The sequence below is a fragment of the Podarcis raffonei genome, chromosome 8, assembly GCF_027172205.1.
Source record: "Podarcis raffonei isolate rPodRaf1 chromosome 8, rPodRaf1.pri, whole genome shotgun sequence".
Taxonomy (NCBI): domain Eukaryota; kingdom Metazoa; phylum Chordata; class Lepidosauria; order Squamata; family Lacertidae; genus Podarcis; species Podarcis raffonei.
In genome coordinates this window covers 31,955,640-31,975,986 of record NC_070609.1, presented here as the reverse complement: position 1 = coordinate 31,975,986, position 20,347 = coordinate 31,955,640, and the positions used below count along the sequence as shown (strand labels likewise).

Genomic DNA, 20,347 nt, shown 5'->3' with positions numbered 1-20,347 from the left:
CAAATGTGGCCCACCAACCATGTCTGTCGGCCTGGCAGATGCTTGATGACCTCTCCCTGTTTTAGCAGCCCTAAGCAGAGAGAAAGAAAAATCTCAGACTGTTTATCGTGCCTCTGGCTTGGGATAAGAGGATTTCCCCAGCTCCGTTCATTTATTGATCTGATGCTTTCCTTTACTCCGTCTACAATTCCTCCTGCATTCATTCACTGGGGAGATTTCTAAAATTAACACCAGAATTGGCTCAGGGGCAGCTTCTCCCCTGCTTTTTCTCTTTTCATCTGCATCTTTCTCCACAGCTGCAAACCACCACTGATGCAAACCATCACTGATGCAAACCACCACAACACGGAGAAATCACCACAACCCCTCCAGGGCCGGCCTGCCTATGAGGCGGGGTGAGGCAGTTGTCTCAGGTGGCAGACCAGAGGGCAGTTGAGAGCCGCGACAGATCCAGGCCCTGATGAGCGCACTGCTCACCACTGCTACTACCACCACCTGCTCATCCTCCACCACAGCCACCACGTACTTCTCTCCAACCTTGCCTTTTCCCTCATACCTCAGGCTTCCTCAACCTTGGCCCTCCAGATGTTTTTGGCCTACAAGTCCCATGATCCCTAACTAGCAGGGCCAGTGGTCAGGGATGATGGGAATTGTAGTCTCAAAACATCTGGAGGGCTAAGGTTGAGGAAGCCTGTCCCAACTCTGACAGCAGCCGGAGGTGGGGTCAACTTTAGGGAGAGCAGCTCCAGTTTTGCTTCGAGTGGTGTGGTGTTTTACGTACATTACTTACTTGCATCTTGATGGAACACTCCACAAAATGATCTTGATCCAACCATGTGCTTCGACACATCACGTATAACTGTTGTGTAATGTCTCTTCAATGCACCTGTGTGCATCAGGGATTTTTCTTTTTTTTAAAATGCACCCAAAGAACCATAGATGCAACCATGCAAACAATTGAACATAGATAGGGTAGACACTTATGCTAAAGAGGGGAGTATAAATGCTGTTATGAAACAAATATGCTCATATTAAGATAGGGTGGTCATTTATGTTTTACCAAATAAGAGAAAATGCATTATCAGAAAAAAGAGGGCATAGGTTTGTGCAAAATTTGCATGCACTTATTTATATGTACAGGACTGTATACTCCAAAGCCTATGAAAAAATTCCGATGTAGAGAATTTTTGAAATAGCTTTCCTGAATTGCCACTGATGTCTCCATTGTTTTGCGGCAGGTCTGATGTTTTAAAGGCCTCTGTCAGGTGGATATAGAAAAATCTGTCCATTTCGCTTCTCTCAGTTTCTCATTTTTCCAATCTTGAATTCAGTTCTCCATATTTCTAGAACAGTTTGTGATTATTATTATTTTTAAAAAATATCCTCATGAAAATTAATAAGCCTTTTAGTGCAAATTTATCCTAACGAATACATTTCTGTATACCGTTTGACTAACATACATATTTTGCAAGCAATTTATCCTAATATACGGTATGTTTGCATGTTATTTTCAGTAATATGTTCTTTGCCATTATGCACCCTTTCCCCCAATGACTGAATTTTTGCAAACATTGTCTGCTTGAAGAACTACATTGCAAAATTCCGAAAAGTATGGCTTTTGAGGGATGGCTACATTTCAGTGCCTGTATTGTCTCACATAGCGTGAATTAGGTAGATTTGCCTTTCCATGCGAACAGAATTGAATTTCTCTCCCATCCCTGATGGCAGAACTTCACCTCTTAAAAGTCAAAGGGCCCTGATTCTGACCTCTGTCTGGCATCCAAATAACAGCTCATTCCTGACGCACCTCTACAAAGACCATGTGATGCAAGGGGAAGTCTCTGTAGTGGAAAAACTTGGCATAAATAACTGGTGTTGACCAAGCCCCAGAAGTGGTCACTGATGGGTAATGAATGTTGCAATAGTAGGATGGATTCCACAGATGAAATTGATTCCTGCTCTGCTTGGCTTCCAAATCTCCTGATTCTGTCTGGACTGGATATGGGTTGTTGTTGCTGCTGTTTTTCTTTTTGAATGTCCTGAGAAATGAACACAGATGTTAGTGGTTGCTGTTGCTACTGGAGCGAAATTGTTGGACTCACTCTGTGTCTACCATGACCTCATTATAGTAATCCTTTTAAAGTGTTATTTATGGGGTTTTGGGGTGGGGAGAAGATTCTAAATGGTTTTTAGGGTTACCTCCTTTCCTATCTGACAGAGCCACTGTGCCTTTGAGCATGGCCAGAAGGTACTTTCGTGGTGTCCATGATAATGAGGGAAGCTTTGCCTCTTGTGTTTATCTATTTCTAATTTTATGTACTGTCAACACACCTGCATTGTTTCATGATTTAAAATAATGAGTTACAGTGTTATAGACATGGTGGTACTTGAGGGGTAAGGAAGAGGAGAGGAAAATAAGCAAAAACAGGCATCATGGCTGTTGCATAAGTCTGTTCTGGAAGGGTTTGGGGCTAGCAAGAGTTCTCAGGAATGAGAGCTCCATTTGAGACACATCTACACTATACATTTCCCCACTAAGAATCCGGGAACTGTTAAGGGTGCTGGGAATTGCAGCTCTGTGTGGCCCTTACATGATACATAGCTCAGTCGGCAGAACACAAGACCCATAACTTCAGGGCCGTGTGTTCAAGCCCCACATTGAGCAGAAGATTTCCACATGGGGGGGTTGGACTAGATGACCCTCATGGCCCCTTCCAGTTCTACAATTATATGATTCTCATTGTTCCCAAGCCTGTTGAGGTGATGGGAGACAAGGCCTAGTTGGTACTGACCCCAAGAATTCTTTGCCCAACCCCTTCTTTGTCCTCTATTAAGCAGGCTCTTATGACTATTTCATTCTGAGGTGCAGTTCTGAATTAATTAGAGCCCCCAGAGAATGAATTCTAATTTAATGTTCCTTCTGTGTTTTATTATTCCATTTCATTGCTGCTTTGTTGTTTTTAGAATTGTATTGTAGATTTTCTTTGTTAATATATTTTTATGAATTTTTTGCATGAAAGAAAGGAAACTCAACTGGAACCCACATTATGCTTGCAGTAAGAAATGATTTAGTGGGCTGGTAGAAGGGATTTATTATAGGCTGACCAATTAACCACAAATCCTTTGAGTAATCATCTGTCTTTTGATATATTAACGTTAATTAAAATAAATTGGCATATTGCACATGGATGCCTTTTTTGGGAAAAATTGAAGAAAGTGAAAGATAGTTTACTGCTTAATAAACAAAAGTGAGCACTCATTAGAGAGAAAGGTCATTGTTAATATGTTCTTTTTCTTTCCATAAGTCACCAGAGCCAAAATAGCTGCAAAACAACAACAACACTCCGACAGAAATTGAACATTCACAATGAAAGGGGACCCCCACCCCACTGAATAAACTACAGCTGTTGTTGATTAATCTGCCAATTAAAGTTTCATTTCCATCTAACATGTGTGTGAGCATATGTGATCTTATGGACTGATATGTATCTTTCCCAACATTTTCTGTGATTGTTTAATTAGTCTCCTTGAAAATAAGGTGCAAGCTTTGATTCAGTGTCTGCTTGGTGTATTTGCAAAGAGGAGGCTGCTTTATAGTGAGTCAGACTAGTGATCTATGTTTTATGATGTTTCGTCCATGATTTTTTATTGAACTTTTTGGTGCACACCACCACAATATTTTTCTTATCAACTGGCAGTTCATAAATAACCGTAGAAACAAAATAATAATTTATAAGGCTACTTATAAACCATGAACTCAATACGAGGTGACTCCCATAAATGTGCACCTCAACGGCCAAGTTAACTGATTACATCAAAATGAAAGAGAAAAGACAAAGACAAGATAAATTAGCAACAAATTGGCAGCCATTTATTAAATACAGCAAGGATTCAGGGTTACGTCAAAATATATTGCGCTTTTAGACCGTTTTGAATTCAGTTCTAGCAAGGATGACAAGATTATGGTGTAATATATTGTCAAGGGTTTTTGTTATTCTTTTCCACTTTGTGTGTTGGGGGGGGGAAGCAGGTGACTGTGGTTTTTATTTTCCTGTGGTTCCCCCCCCCCTTTTCATTTCTTTACACGGACATACGTATCCTGAGCAAAAGACCCTCCTGCTATCACTACTTTCACTGGCATGGCTGCCCCTGGGCATCCAGCATTGTCCTTGCGGCAAAATGTCCCACCATGGGAATGATGTCATGAATTGCTTTCTAGAGCTTTCTTGCCTGCCCCCAATGGCTGCCTCCCTTTCCTCACGTCTCTCCCCTCCTCTTTGTTCCCAGACAGCTGTTCCCCCGGGGCTTGCCTGATGAATTCACCCTGGTGGTGACTCTACTCTTGAAGAAACAGACCAGCAAAGAGAACTGGTACCTCTTCCAGGCCACCGATCGTCAGGGGTACCCCCAGGTACCTCACACTAGCATGGTGCAACCTTTCCAGGGCCTCTTGGCTCTTTCTGTCCTATCATGTGCCTCTTCTTTCCACTGAAGGCAACCAGCTTCCTATTCTCCTTCCGCCAGCCCCAAGCTTAATCACATAGTACTACTCAAGGAAAAAGTGGATCTGTTACCCACCTGATCCACATGGGCAAAGTTTCCAGTGGAGCTGCTGTACCTTGTAGATTCCAAAAGCTGTCGCCACCTATGCAGTTGCTATCTGCACCCATGCCCACTTATCTTTCTTTCACCCAGGAAATGTGGCACATGCAGCCTTCTCAAAATGGGTGCTCTCCAGATGTTGTGGGCTTTAACTCCCATCAGCCCCAGCCGACATGGTCAGTGGTTAGGGATGGTGGGAATTGTAATCCTAAATATCTGGAGGTTATTAGATGGTGGGAGATTGCTCTATTGGGGCAATGCAACAGCATGGAAAGCTCCCAAGTAAGCAAGTTGCTCCCATAAAGACCAAGAGTGGGCTGGAGCCTTCTATGCCTCCAGGGCAAGATCACCCCTCCAAGGCCCCAACCCAGGTGATGGAAGAACCCACAGTGGTGGCTCCAAACCAGACTGAGCCATAGGCTCCTCCTGAGAGTACAAGTTAGAGTCAGGCACTCGCAGTGCTGCAGAGGATGCCAGGATTGGAGGTGAAGCTGCCACAGGAGTGAACTGGGCTCAGTTCACCTGGATGATGTAAGAGGGGAAAGAGTGGAGTGCTGGGGTGGCTACATCACTGAGACCTTCCAAAGGATCTGACTCCTCATTTGTAATTCCCCTTGTTTGGTGCTGCTGGTCCAACAAACCTAGCCAGCCACTTCTTGTCTGAGTCACAGTTGCTGCTGTCAATGAGGAGGATCCTTGCCATAGAAGTGAGCCTCACAGATTTCCTAGACTGGCCTTGTGTTGTGCTTTCACCATTGAAAGCTAGCATGGGACTGTGGCCTGGGCAAGGGCAGAGTACTGGATCTGGCTGGTTGCTTCCCACCTGAGCCATTTTGGCAGGTGGGAGGAACCTTTATTAGCTTTGTTCCCCTTGAAGGTTCCTCTCCCAGGTGGTTTCCTGGACAGGGAAAGCGGAGTCCAGCTATTTAAAGTTTCAGTTTAATCCTCCAAGCATTGATTAATCCTAACTTTTATTAGACCCAGGAATTGAGGGGGATCCGGTTCCCCACAAACTCATAACAATATGGAATATCTCAAATGGCTAAACTAACTGTTTTTCTCAAGAAGTTATTTCAGAAAACATGCTGATCCAAGTTAATGTTAATAATAAAGAACTCCTCTCATTCCTCTCTGGAATAACAGGCATCGAGACCACATTTATCTTTCTGTGTTCTTTATGATAATATAACTGTATTTTATATCTGTCACTTCCTTTAATAAAAAAATAATATATAGCTAAAACAGACAATAATTCATAGTATGACGAAGATGCCACTTGTGTCATGGGATCTGGTGGTCTGCAACATTAGATTTGACCCATTTCATAATGAAGGGTGTATGGACCAGAGGGAAGACTGCCCTGGCAAAAAAGAATCACAAGTCTTCTCTCAGCTTGCCTGCTGCTGCCACAATCCTAGTATCTCTCTGTTTAGTGTGCTTTCTTCATCTTTCTGTCTCCCTGTCTCCCCTCATGCCTTTCCTCTCTGCCTCTCTTTCTAGAACATTCTCATAGTCAGCGCCGTCTCCTTTCACCCCCTCAGCTCTCCCTGGGGATCAACAGCAAAGAGCAGAGCCTGGAGTTCCAAGCCAAGGGCCAGGACAAGGAGTTTGTCAGCGCCATCTTTGCTGGAAAAGGGGTCTCCGCCCTTTTTGACTTGAAGTGGCACAAAATGGTCCTTAGCATCCAAAGCCAAGTGGTTTCCATCCACATCGACTGCAGCTACATCTCCTCCAAGCCACTGCAACCCCGCCGGCGCCTGGCCAGGGAAGGCAACGCATTTGTTGGATTGGATGCCGTGCAGGGTGCTCCTGTCACAGTGAGTCATGGTGGGGATTTGTGAGCAAGCTGTGGCAAGCGAGCCATCTCTCCATTTGGGGCTGCTTGGCCTTTTCTCAAACCTAGTTGGGCTCAAACACACATTGGTACCTATGAAGATGCCCCCAACTCTAAGGAACGTTGCTAACATTTTTAAAAAGTGTTAAGTATCACCAGGAACCTCTCATAAACCTTCAGGTTTGTCCTGGCATTCTACCGTAGGTGACATGCATACTTTTTGCTAATCTTACATTTCTAAGAAGAAAGAACCTCCAAATTTTCAAAAGTTCACTTTACACAAAATTCAGTTTTATTGAAGCTTCTGTCTGTAAGAGATTGTCCCTCACTCCCCAGAGAACAGGAGTTGGTGTCAGGATTGAGGCCACTAAGCTAGGTCACATTTGAACTTCAAGACAAAGCTATGAGCTAGGCTGATTTTATTCTTTGGGGGTTTCCTTTTTGTGATTTGTGCCAGGCCTATGCAGGGATGCAGGTCAGAGGTTCCCCACCTCTGATCTACAGTGACCGGCAGCAGCTCTCTCTAACCCTAACCCAATCCTACCTGCAGATAGTAAGGATTGAACCTGGGACCTGCTGCATGCATAGCAGATCTTCTACCACTAGAGAATCTGCATGGTGATAGAGCAAGAAATGAGTATATATTTCCAGGAAGAGATTTTGAAACGCTTGAGCTGATCAGCCAATGCATAATTAACAACAAACGAAGCTATTTTGGTGTAAGTGCATTCTGCAATAAATCAGGGAGCTTTAGCAAATCCTGTTCTAAGCCAGAAGCCAGCTCACAAAATTCTTGGGCAAGGTTTGGGGCCTTGGCAAGGACTACTGCCACCACCACCACCAGGCTGCTGTTATAACACTGGTGGGGACATCACTGGTCACTTCTACTGTTGCTAGCTGCTTTCCAGCAGCAGCTAGAATGGGCTGTGGGGTGGCCTCGAACATGAGAACATAAGAAGAGCCTGGCTGCTGGATGAGCCAAAGTCTCTCCCAGTCCAGCAGTTTGTAGCCAACCAGATGCCCCTATGGGAAGCCCATAAGTAGACCCTGAGTGCAAGACCACTACTCTCCCCAAAATGGTCAAGGGGATGGAGAGTGACTCCCCAATGAGAAAAGGCTGCAACATTTGGGACTTTTTAGCAACAGGTGATATGATGGAGGTGTCAAGAAATTATTCATGGCATGGAGAAAGTGAGTGGGGAAATATATATTGGATAAGGCTAATGTATATATATTGGATAAGGCTAATATATATTGGATAAGGTTATGCTGTACCTCCATGGTTGGAGGCAGTAATGCCTCTGAATACCTGTTTCTGGAAACCCAAGGAGGGGAAAGTGCTCTTGTCTCTCAGATCCTCCCTGCAGGTTTCCCACAAGCATCTGGTTGGCCGCTGTGAGAATAAGATCCTGGACTAGATAGGCCATTGGCTTCGTCCAGTAGGCTCTTCTTCCATTCTTATGAGGCACAGTGCCTCTGATATTGGAGACACTGCATGGCCATCATGGTTAATAGCCATGTGAAGCTCTTGGTGTTGAGTGGAGCTCTAGGCCTGCACCCCTGAACTCTGACATTTTAATTATGCCATTTCCCAGGGTGTGTATGTTGGGAGCAGGGCTGGTGAAGTAAAATGGCGGTGCTTGGAATTCAGTAATTTGGGCCCTGTGCAATTGTTAACTACTGAGCTGTTAGAAGCTTTGGAGTTTTGCTTAGACTCCAGATACTTAGAGTATGTCTTTGTGGGGTTTCCCTATGGCCGGAGGGCAAATGATGCCATAGCAGCCTTGCTGACACTAAGCAGGTCTAGCTCTGGTCAGTGCCTGTGTGGGAGACTGCCTGAGAACCCTCACGTATCCTGCCTTAATTTCCTTGATAGAAGGAAGGTGATATTTAAATTCAATAAATGAATAGATGTACTGACCCATTAGACAGGTATAAGCACAGTTCCACATGTGCCAGATTTCATCTCCCAACCCTGACCCCACCTCTGCTTCTAATTCATCTGCACAGTTGCAAAGAGGTCAAAATGAGGCAATTACCCTGCCAAGATCAGGATTTCTGATTGTCCTCTCTTTTCCTATAATAGTATTGGGAGTGACAGTTCCTTTTTGGAGAAGGGATTTCTCTCCCCACACATTTATCCCACTGTGGCAATGCCACTGGGGAATTTGGAGAAGCACCAAAGAAAATATTTCACATACACTATTTCCTCTTTCAGAATGTGTGGTGTTGTTTTCTTCTTAAGTAGAACTTTAAAATAATGCTGCTCCAAAACTCCTAGGCCAACATTTAAAGGTGGTGATTTGTGCCTACCTGATGGCCTTGAGGGGAAATGTGCTGCCTTGGAAGAGGAGAGGTCCTGAGGATAATATATAGAACCTCATTCTCAGAACCAAGCCCAAGACCTGCCAACCCTTCACCAGAAACCATTTGAGAGGCAGGTGTCTGAAAACGTACAGACAATAGGTAGGTCACCCTTCCATTTCTCTTGCCCAGAAGAAGCTTGCCAGGTGTGGTGGAGCCTGGTAGGTATGTCACTGTCACTTGCTGGGCGGGGAAGATGGCATGGAGGCTGTAGATGCATTGACAGGGGCACCAGATTGGCTCTGCCAGTGCGTTTTCACTGCACTGATCTCCCTGCCACTTTTAGCCTCTCCTTCTTGGGAAGCAACTGGGACACAACTGGTGAGAAGTTATAATGGCACCACCCCACCTGGTGAGCCACTTCTGCTCATTCCTCCAGTGGGATGTGTACTTGTACCACTATGATTTCCCATGCTTAAATGAAGGGCTGGCTGAGGCCTCTTCTCCAGGATCTGAAGAACCAGGGTGGATATTGGATCTCCACCCTATAACAGTTTGCTTGTTTCTTTGTTTGCAGTTTGACATTCAGCAGCTTCACATTTATTGCGACCCAGCCATGGCAATGCATGAGGGATGCTGTGAGATCTCTGATAACGGGGTGAGTAATACTGCAGATATGCAAAAGCTGCCACTTCTGTTTATGTGTGTGCTCCTGCATTTCCTCATGCTGAGGTTGCAGGACTGAGACATTTATCCACAAAAGCTGTCAGACAACTTTTCTAGAGTTGAAAGCACTGCTGTCTGTTTTGCAGGTTTTTATTATCTACAGTGGTGCATCAGGTTCCCCATTCAAAACCACAGGCAACAGCAGCAATTGATATAGATGTGATCTTGCATTGTAGATGCAATCTACTCAGTTACATAGCAACTTGCATGTAAAAACTGCTATGCTTTTTTTGGGTGGATCTGATAATATGTTGACACCTGCTGCCTGTTTGGGATAGTTATTTTTTAATTTTTGGGGGGAGGGGATAGCTATTTGAAACAATGTCGGTGTGGTTTTTGCTTCAGAAAACCTTCACTTTCAGGTCTATGCAGTCATTTCCCTCTACTTACTTCTCAACATGCTCTGATTTTGTTCAAATAGTACAGCCTCGTTGCGCCCATAAATTCAGTGGTGAGGTACCTCCTGCCCATGGGCCTAATCAGGCCTAGGGGAGGCAGTCATAATTTGGCCCCCAAGGCTCTTTTCCCCAATCCACGCCCCACACCTGACACCACACCTGACATCAGGTGGACACCTCATAAAGACACGGCTTGCAAAGGAATACTCAGGAGCTTAAAATGTAATCTTGTTTGTTCTTTGGCAAGCAGGGCTGCTGTCAGCACCAACCAGCTGTTTGGGACTGAAAGCTAGCAACTTAGAAGTTGCCACCTGATGACACACCTGTCAAAATGGCCCATGATGGTTGAGGGAAGTGAGGATCCAGCCCACCAGGCTGAAAAGTCTTGAGCCATAAACTTTGGTCTCCCAGTTCCTGGTTTGTCACTAACCCGTATTTGTTCCCAAGCAAATTTTCTGGGGCTCCCCAGACACAACAAAATTGGGCAGCAGTAAGAAAAAGAAAAAATGTAAGTAGACACTAGGATGCTAGTGCTAGGATGTGCTAGGATGGGTGGAGCCCAGTTCTCTTATAGGGAATGAAAACTACTTCCTTCCTGATCATCAGAGTGATAATTTTGTAGTTTTAGGGGGGTATGCAGATCAGCCAATGGGTGGCTTGTCTACCTGTGTGTATGCAGGTGAGTGCATGAGGGAGTGTAGGGTGGCTTGCAGCCCCAGAGAATGGCCAAGGGTAAAACCTTGGACCAAAGTTAGCCACCGCTGCTATAAGCCCCAGGCCATGCTGGTCCATGAAGAGCTAATTGCCTTGCTCATCAAAGTTATTTCAATACTTTCCTGTTTCATCAGTGCTTTCCCGAAGCATCTAAAACTCGTCGCGATGTGGAAGTCATGCAGAGCAATGACCTGATAGAGATCAACCCTCAGACTGAAGGCAAGGTCTACACCCGCTGCTTCTGCTTGGAGGAGACCCAAAGCAAGCAGGTGAGGAACACCAACCAGCAAGAAAGAACTAGCATAGCCCAGAGCATGGGCAGCCAGCATGGTGCCTTCCAGACATTTGGAACTACAACTCCCATCTGCCTCAGCCAGCATGGCCATTGGTCAAGGAGGATGGGAGCTGGAGTCCACAACATGTGGAGTGTCCCACTCCAGTTACTCCTGGTGTAGAGCTATGAATCAGGAAGCCGCTAGCTAGTACAGTTCCAGTACATGGAATTCTCCATGGAGTCTCCCATCTGGGGGTTGATGATGCTGTCCTTCCCTGGAGAATTGTAATGATTATGACAAGCTAAAGTATGTCGACCATTTGTAAGCATTACATAAGACAAAGTGTTATTGATTTGAAATCCTCTGGAGAATTCCATGTACTGGAACTGTACAGCCCAAACTGTGGAAATATGGGGTAGTTGTAGTTCATGGGTTTTTGCTGCATGTGTACAGACAGCACAGATGAAGATAAAGTTTTCTGTTTCACCCTGCCTTTGTTGCTTGTAGCACTGTTTCTGTTCCACTGCATTTCGTCTTCTGCATAAACTGTTATTCTTCTCACTGTCCGCTGTGACAATATTGTGTTAATTATGTAAATTCCATCTTGTCATTATGTTATCCATTCATTTCAATGTAAAGAAAACATGATGCAAATGAGAGAAAATGCAATCGATTTCGTATCATTTGCAGTTTGAAAGTAACAACAGCAGTGAATAGCAATTGCATTTGCTGGATTGATTTCCATTCTGGACATGGAATGAACAAGTGAACATTGGCAATTTCTAGTCCTGTTTCTCTCTAGCAGACAGCTAGGTTGATACGATGTGATTAAATAGGATGGATTTGTGTGGAAAGAATTTTATTGTGGAAGAAAAGCTCTGAGATCATTACTGAACAACCATTGCAATGTTAGCCCGCATAAACAACACTGAAAACTTCCATTGCGTGTGCTTAGCCATGTTCGCCAATATCTTGCTGCCACCCCCAGCATCTGCCACCTGAGGCAGCTGGCTCACTCTGCCTAATGGTAATGGTTATGTCCAATCACATTGTGTTGGACATAGTACCATGGCATTGTTCCATTTACTGTGTGATCCCTGATTAGATGGGATCACCCATGTAACCATTATCAGAAGCAGCAGTCAGGATAAATAATGGCACCCAGCAGTTTTGAGAAAAGATAAGTATTTGGGAGGGGAAATTACCCATCAAAATAAGTAATTTTGATACACAAATCGGAAAGTTGTAGAGACTCAGTGCACTCTTAATCCTCTGCTGAGATAGATTTAATGGTCCAACTGATGGAAAACTAATTTGCCTGTTCCCACCATCACTGTAGTATGGTATAGAGAGAGCATTGCTGGAATTAAACACCAGTCATCCGTTCAACATTTGCTGGGAATATGTTTGCTACCAATTTAGGGATTTTATTTTTCACTGTCACATCCTACTGAGAAGAAATACACATCAGAGAAGGGACTGGGAAGGGGGGAGCAAGAGGTTGCAATCCAAACCATCTGAGACTACTGCCAGCCAGTTGTGCGCTGACATGATGGATAGAATATGGAAATATTTACATCCCTGCTCACCAAAGATGGTTCTTAAGGGGGTCTGCAACATTTTTTAATACAAAAACATGATATAAAAGGAAACATCAGTACAAAAGCAAAACACAACCTTCGGCAGATTAAAAACAGCAGCAGAATTGATTAATCAATCATTTAAACACTTTATTATTCAATCACTTGGTACATAAACAGTTTTTTTACCTTCTCCCAGAGGTGCAGTTACTGCTTGATTCCTGTCCTATAACTTAAGTTTTCTTTCATCTGGTGAACAACATTCCTGTTTTTGATAGCTCAAGTGTAGGCATTCATATCTGATATATGATTAAATTGTGCTTCTTTTATTTACATAGAAAAGCCCCATTTAATTCAGCATATCTTGTAGAGGCATTGATTTGGTTTTGAGATGAATTGTAGGGCCAATAGATGCTTACATCCAGATGATTTAATATTAGCTTAGGCTGCAGTCCTAACATGCTGATCCTTGTGGCTGAAGGGGGTTAGGAGGCAACAGATGCAGCCATCTGCTGGGCTACGTCTCTGTGGGACTCCATTGCCCTGGAAGCCCCACTCCCAGCCATAGAAAGTGGTGGTGTTCCTGCTATTCATAACCAGCATAGGACCCCAAAATGATTTGTAATGGGGCTGGGTCACAGCAGGGCCAGCCATGGATCCACTGGATTCTCAACCAGTCCATTTAGCAGAGAGGGCTCCTGGAACTGGCATGGCTTTGAAAAGTCACTAAAACCACTGCCCACTTCTTCTGCCCTGGCCAGCAAAAGCCAGCAGGATGTGATGGTCAACCCACCATGGCACTCTTAGTGCGTATATGCTTTTGTGTGCATTCTTTAGTTGGAGAACTGCATCATAATTTGTGTCTGCATTTTGAAGGACAGCCGCCTATCAGTTCATGTCTTGTTTTGTGAAGTGGGTAGATTTGCATTAAGATGCAAACCATGCTGGATATTCCCCTCATCCTGAAGTGGCATGGACATCTTTGTCCAACTGTAGGTAAATCTGACCCTGGGGCATTGTGTTCTGACTTGGAACTGCCTTCTGACTTGGAACTGCCTTCTCCCACATATGGGCCTCCTTTCCCTGTTGCTCTCCTCTCCATCCTTTGAGATTCTTTCATTGATGAGAACACAAGCCTCATTCATTCACCCTCTGGGACAAAAACAAACCTGCCTCATTTTTTCCACAAGATTTAATGGTGGTGATGAGACTAGGCCAAAAGAGCCAGACTGAAGAAAAACGCAACAAGAGCCAGAGGATAGAAAACGGAGCTTATCAAGGGGTGAATCTTGACAGGATGGAGCAACAGATAAGTGGGAGCGGGGAAAGTATTCCTATAAGCACGAGGGTGTGTGATGATAAGCATCTTGCTGGTGGGTTGGGAGAAAGAGGCCAGGGTGTTAGGACGATGTGTAGGCGGACTAGTCCCTGGATGGTTGAAGTGTAGGTGGATCTATGGCCCTTCAGAAATTGCTAAACTACACCGCCCATAATCTGTGGCCACCAGCCATGCTTGCTAGGGCTGATGGGAATTGTAGTTCTGTAATATCTAATGGGCCAAAGGTTCCCCAGTCCTGACTTAGAGTGATGTAGAGACAGGCATGTAGCTGCTGCACAGTATGTTCCAGGGGCAGCTGAACAAGGTCAGAATGTGAAGAGAATTTACTGGAGACTTGAGTGGGTTTTTTTGCAGCGCACAGATGGTGCAAAAGGGAGCAAACAGCCCAGAGACAGGCAGTGCTGATATAATCAAAATATGTGTCTGTGAGCCATTTGGCAGATAAGGGGCATCACTCTCTGTTATAGTCTCTGATTTGAATGCAGCAGGTCCTGAGTTCCTGGCATCTCTGGCTAAGGCTGCAAAAAAAGTTTTGGAGAGTGATGAGGTGGTGCTATAGAGCCACCCTCCTGACACTGGCATCACTGCCTCTCACTGGGCAGGATGGTGGTGGGGTGGGGCTGAGCAGGTACCCCAGTGAGAGATTGGCTCTGCCATGGTGCCCACACAGACATGGCTTCACCGTCAACCTGCCCTGCCCCCACAAGGTCCCGGTTAGCAGCAACAATTTTGCTGTCAGGAGAACCGCTCTTCACAAGCCTTGAGGAGCAAGACTGGAGAGCCAAAGGCCAAGATGGGTGACGGAGGAGGTCACTTGACCTCCTGAGCTTCTGCCATTTCATTTCTTGTTTAACACAGGAAACTGAATTGGTACAAGTCAGACCATCCAGCTCAGTACAGTTGTACCTTGGAAGTTGAACAGCTTAGTTCCTGAACGTTTTGGCTCCTGAACGCTGCAAACCCAGAAGTGACTGTTCCAGTTTGTGAACTATTTTTGGAAGCTGAATGTCTGGTGGGGCTTCCGTGGCTTCTGATTGACTGCAGCCAATCAGTCAATCAGCCAACACTTTAGTTTTCGAACGTTTTGGAAGTCGAACGGACTTCCGGAACTGTTTACATTTGACTTCCAAGGTACGACTGTACTGTCAACACTGAATGACAGTTTCTCTCCAGGGTTTCAGACTGGGGAAGGGGCATAGCCCAGTGGAGTGCATCTGCCTTTCATATAGAAGGCCTCAGGCTCAGTCCCCAGCATCTCCAGGTAAGGCTGTGAAAGCCTCCCTGTGTAGACAATACAGTGTTACATGGACCAATGATCTGGCTCCATATAAAGGCAGCTTTGTGTGTCCTGTGTTCAGGCAGGAGACCTTCCCAGCCATGCTGCAGGGTGCCAGGATTTGAACTTGTGACCTTCTGCAAGCAAAGCAGATGCTCTATCACTGGCAGTGCACTTCCAGATGCTGTGATAAGCACCTGTTAAATGTTAATCTTAGTTCTCTGAACATCAGCCATTTTCTCCAGCTGCTGGCAACCTTCCCTCTTCACTAGGAGTGAAGGACAGAAAGAAGCTGTTTTGGCCCACATGGAAGGCTTGCTACGTGGGAGGGAGCATGGGAGCATCCAGCAGATTTATGGCTTTAAAAGAAGATTGGACAAATTCACTATCAGTGGCTACTAGCCATGATGGCTAGGCTCTGCTTTCACAGATGGAAGCAGAAATGCATCTTAATACCAGTTGCTAAGAACCACAGGGGAGGGGAAGCTGCTCTTGTGCTCAGGTCCTCCTTGCAGGTTTCCCACATGTATCTGGTTGGCTACTGTGGGAATAGGAAATAGGGTGCTGGGCTAGATGAGTCCCCTTTGGCCTGATCCAGCAGACTCTTCTTATGTTCATATACTAGAAGAATGGTTTGTGGACTACTAGCCTATAATACTGTCTTTTCTCTGCTCTCTTCCAGGAGGAGGTGAGATCTTCTGGAAAGGTTGGTGTGAAAGATGGCCAAGGTGACAAGGTGAGGAATCATGTATGGAGCGTGAGTTAGTAATTTTGCTTACATAGGTGTAGCATCTAAGAAGAAATTGAGCTACTGATCAGGGAGACTCCAGTTGTGACCTCTCCTGTCATGAATTTTTGAGTCCTCATGCCCATACGACAGTAAGACCAATCAAACTCATAGGGTTGTTGTAATCTATGTGGGGAAGGGGAATATATTTAAATAGGTTTGTTTGAACCACGACTTGGTAAGCTTGCTCTTTGATATATGCAGCTTGAGACAGTGTTGAAACATCCTTTTTGCATTTTTTATTTGTTTTTAAACAAATAAAGAACAGTGTTGAAACATTAACACAGAGAAATATCAGAGGGGAAGTTGGAAATGTGGAATTGAAGGAAGGACAAAAGATCTAAGGTACAGAAGAAAAGCTGAGTGTCATCAGCATATGGGTAGTATTGAAAGCCACAAGAATTCGATACAAACGGTTGAAATCCCCATATTGGATTGTGAGAATAACATTTAACAAGGCAGTTTGAATTCAATTTCTTTTGAATGGGAGCATTGGCAAATGACCTATGGAGAGTTTTGTAAGGTGTTCTACTTTGGGGAGAAGTTTCTCGAGGAATTTCTCCAAGCGCGCGCGCACACACACACACACACACACACACAATTTCTTTCAGTGGTATTACAGACCTTTAGGGGCTGAGAATCAAAACCCTGCTTGTCCCTGCTTACCATGTAGTACTTAAGACTTCATTGATGCTAATCCTTTCCTGGAGAGCTCTCAGTAAACGGTTCCTTCTGAGGGCTTCTTTGTATGTTCCAGACTCCTGAGCCTAAAAATGCCTAAAAGGAAGCAAGCAAAGCCTTCTACGCTCTGGCGCTTGTTACACAGTCAGGAATTGTAGCCTTCATAACTTGCCTCTGCAGTTGCTGCTCCTTGTTCAGACCATTCTGGATGCCACAGTCATCCAGAAGATTCAATTGCTGACGTGGATATTGTCTTTCCATTGATGCCATCAGTTATTCTGAACCCACAGATACCGCGGGGTGGGGGAGTGTTGTAAATGAAGACCTCACTTGCCAAGGACCAAAAGAACCTTTCCTCCAAGTCATCAGAACTCTTCTGATGTCACTTCCACGCTACCACAAAGAAACAAAAACAACCTTGGCTCAGTCCTGGGACAAGCTTTAGAAACTATCAAAATGAAGTAAAAATGCAGTTGGATGCATAAACCTTTGCACAATTTTGCCAAGGTGGGGTGGGATTATGAAAGGGGTTGTGCAACTGAATTCACTGGGGGAAAAGGGCAGCCTCTGCACTTCGTTTCATGTCCCACTCAAAACAATGAAGAGCACACCTAAAAAAAATGGTTTCTTCTGAATAACTAATAATAATAATAATAATAATAATAATAATAATAATAATAATAATAATTTGTACCCTGCCCTCCCTGGCCAAGACCGGGCTCAGGGCAGCTAACATCAGGTATAAAAACAATTGATTAAAATACAACTTAAAAACAGGATTAAAGTACAACTTAAAATGCAGCCTCGTTTCAGTGGAAGCCCAGATCAAAAACTGTTTGGGGGGAGAAAACGTCAAATCTTTACCAAGGCCAGCTATCCAGACTGGTCAGACTGGGCCAGAAGAAAGCCAGGGAAGTCCCCAAATAGGGGTTCCATCACAGAAGGAAAAGGAAAGAGGGGGAGGGGATCAGGCTGATTCCAAGCCAAAGGCCAGGCGGAACAACTCTGTCTTACAGGCCCTGCGAAAAGAAATCAGATCCCGCAGGGCCCTAGTCTCATGAGACAGAGTGTTCCACCAGGCTGGAGCCAGTGTTGAAAAGGCCCTGGCCCTGGTTGAGGCTAATCTCACTTCCTTAGGGCCTGGGACCTCTAGAGGGTTGCTATTTATGGACCTTAAGGTCCTCTGCAGGGCATACCAGGAGAGGCGGTCCCGTAGGTACGAGGGTCCTATACAAGGGACATTATGCTCAAAAGCAAGGTGATCTATAGTGCTCTGCGGAGTTTCTGTGGATATCTGAGCTCACAGGAATACTGTGCTGAAATAAATGGGCAGGTTTCACATATCCCAGCCTTATACCTTGCTGGTGTGCTGGATATACCCAGAAAGGCATCTCTGCAATTTCCACAACATTCTGACATCCCTATCAACAGTGTGTAAGTTTGCATTCCAAGCACCATTCCTTCAGTTGCCCCCGATGCAGGGAAACCGCAGCAGCCACCAGATGCCTCGGCCTGCCTGGTTTGGCTTCTTTAGAGCTGACCATCCCATGGGAAGCATCTCACACTTAACTGGTTTGGTGGAAGGAAGCAGTGGTCAAGCCACAAACCCTCACATATAATAAGAGCCTTTCGCTGTGCCCAGAAATTTGCCAGGGAAAGGAGACGGAGCCAGCTGCCTTTCAGACAACTAAGTCCCTTCACTAGCTCACTGGAGGCTTCCACCCAACACCCCCTTCACTAATAAGCTGCTTGGCCTGTACTTGGGAATGGGCTATAGGACGATTCAAACTGATCATATCACAAGGGAATCAGAGAAGGTATTTGCTTAACCCTCCAATGCTGCATTTTAGTATTTTCCCGATTGCATTAAAAATAGCGAAAGTTTGATCATTTGTGTCACTGCCCATCATAGTGACAGTCACAAAAATGCATAAACATTACAGAGTGATTGATAGTTGAACTGGTAGATGGATGAAAGAAGTCCTTGCCCATGGGGCGTAAGTCAATGAATGAATTTATCTAGTAAACCCGCACATGTTTGCAAACAAATAAAGCAATACTGCTGAAGAAAAACATTCTCCCCTGACCCTTGATGGACCCTTGCACCACAGCCAGCAGCACCATAAACATGGTGGTCCATCCTATGTGAGGAAAAAGCAGGGATGCCTTTCTTAAGGTGGTGCCCACCACATACTGATTTTTTTAATTACTTAAATTCAAAGCAAATTTCTTTTTTAAAATTAAAAACTGCTGTCCAATTCATGGTGGCATCTTTTTAATTGATCAAAATGTTTTAAATGTCAGCTCTCCAACCTAGTGCCCTCCAGATGTTTTGGATAGCAAGTCCCATCTGCCCCAGGCACCAAGGCAAAACATCTGGAGGGCACCAAGTTGTAGAAGACTGCAATAACTAATTGCTTGGCTGCTAGTCAATTAGTTAATACAGCCTTCTCTATTCTCAACTCACTTACCTGAGGAAAAGCCCCCACTGAACACAGCAGGATGTACCGGTACTTCTGAATAAACATGCACAGAACTGCATTATAACTATTGCAGCCTTTATTAGAAGGCATCTTCCTTTCCAGTTTTCTAATTGTTTTGTTCTTTTTGCAGTGTCCCCCATGCTCACAGAAGCCACAGCTTTCAAATGTAAGTCAAAGGGCTGGTGTTAATATTGCATTGATTTTCTAATGAGCTTTGGATAAGGCAGGCTGATGGATACTAGTTCAGGCTGTCAGTTGCTGCAGGTTCAGGAAGCAACATAGGCTCTCTTTAACTTCCAGAAGTGGGAGCCATGCATTTGTGGATTTGGGAAGAAGGGAAAAAAAGCTCCATAGGGCAAGGAACTTGGGTCCAAGAGTAACCGTTCCTGGAAAACTGTTAATTAGGCAGGAGATAAGCTGAGCTAGTGGTCAAGAAGGCAAGGTCATGCTCAGAACAAGAAAGTACTCTGGGCTTGGCATCTCTGGTTGCCAGCTGGATATTCCACACCTACCAACATTCCTCAGATGTAAATAGGAACATTTCTCACTCCCCTCCAACTGAACTTCCTTGATTCTGCTGAGCATTTCCTATGAGAAGAAGGGTAAGGCAAGACCAGCCTACCTCTTAGGGTTGTTGTAACCCCACAACAACACCCCCCTTCTCTCTTTTTAAAAAAGACCCACAATCTTGCTTGTTTCAAGAGTTAGCCAAACACTGTTGGTACTCTTGGGAACATTGTCCCACCTACATCCCTTTCTTTCTGGTCTTAGAGCAGCATCATGACTGTTTTGCTGCCCCAGCTGCAATTGTAGTTGAATGTGCAGTTCGCCAAATTAGAGAAGCAACTGACATAAACTTCTAGTTGTGAGCAATGTTGAAATCACCTGACACCCCCCCCACACACACACACAGACACAGGGCCTCTAACGGGACAAGGCTGTATTCTTAGATCCTTCCTCATTTGGCAGCCGAACTGCTGACTCAAAAGGCTTCTCAGCAGCTGCAGAATTGTAACCTCAACAGGGACCATTGATTCATTCATTGATTCATTCATCCCAGTGGTGGGTTCCTTCCCCGGAACCTGGATTTCCATCTTCTTTCTCCCCTGCCCCCCAAGTCCTTTTACCTGTCCCAGTTGGCTGAATATCCAACTTTGTCTGCATGCTTTCTAAAAGGAGCTGTCCCTGTGATCCTACCCCCCATTCTTCCACCACTTTCCCCTGTTCCTTCTGGCTTGCATCCACTGGAACATCTGGATCACTGAAGAAATCTGTGATGGCTTCCAGATGTCAGCAAGGGTTCCCATGGCAACAACTTTGGCACATGGAACCACAGAGGATGAAAGGA

The 20,347-nt window shown here is 44.9% G+C and overlaps 1 protein-coding gene across 4 annotated transcripts in view; it reads left to right on the top strand.

Annotated features, from left to right (window-relative positions):
• Positions 1-20,347, top strand: part of COL16A1 (collagen type XVI alpha 1 chain) — a 125,514-nt gene that overhangs the window by 31,378 nt on the left and 73,789 nt on the right. For 3 of the 4 annotated variants that reach the window (XM_053398949.1, XM_053398951.1, XM_053398950.1), the window contains exons 5-10: positions 4,288-4,411; positions 6,144-6,419; positions 9,318-9,398; positions 10,713-10,847; positions 15,731-15,784; positions 19,130-19,165. In XM_053398949.1, coding sequence (XP_053254924.1) covers positions 4,288-4,411; positions 6,144-6,419; positions 9,318-9,398; positions 10,713-10,847; positions 15,731-15,784; positions 19,130-19,165 — 706 coding nt within the window. The remainder of the gene's footprint in view (positions 1-4,287; positions 4,412-6,143; positions 6,420-9,317; positions 9,399-10,712; positions 10,848-15,730; positions 15,785-19,129; positions 19,166-20,347) is intronic. The other variant, XM_053398952.1, reaches the window with a different exon arrangement.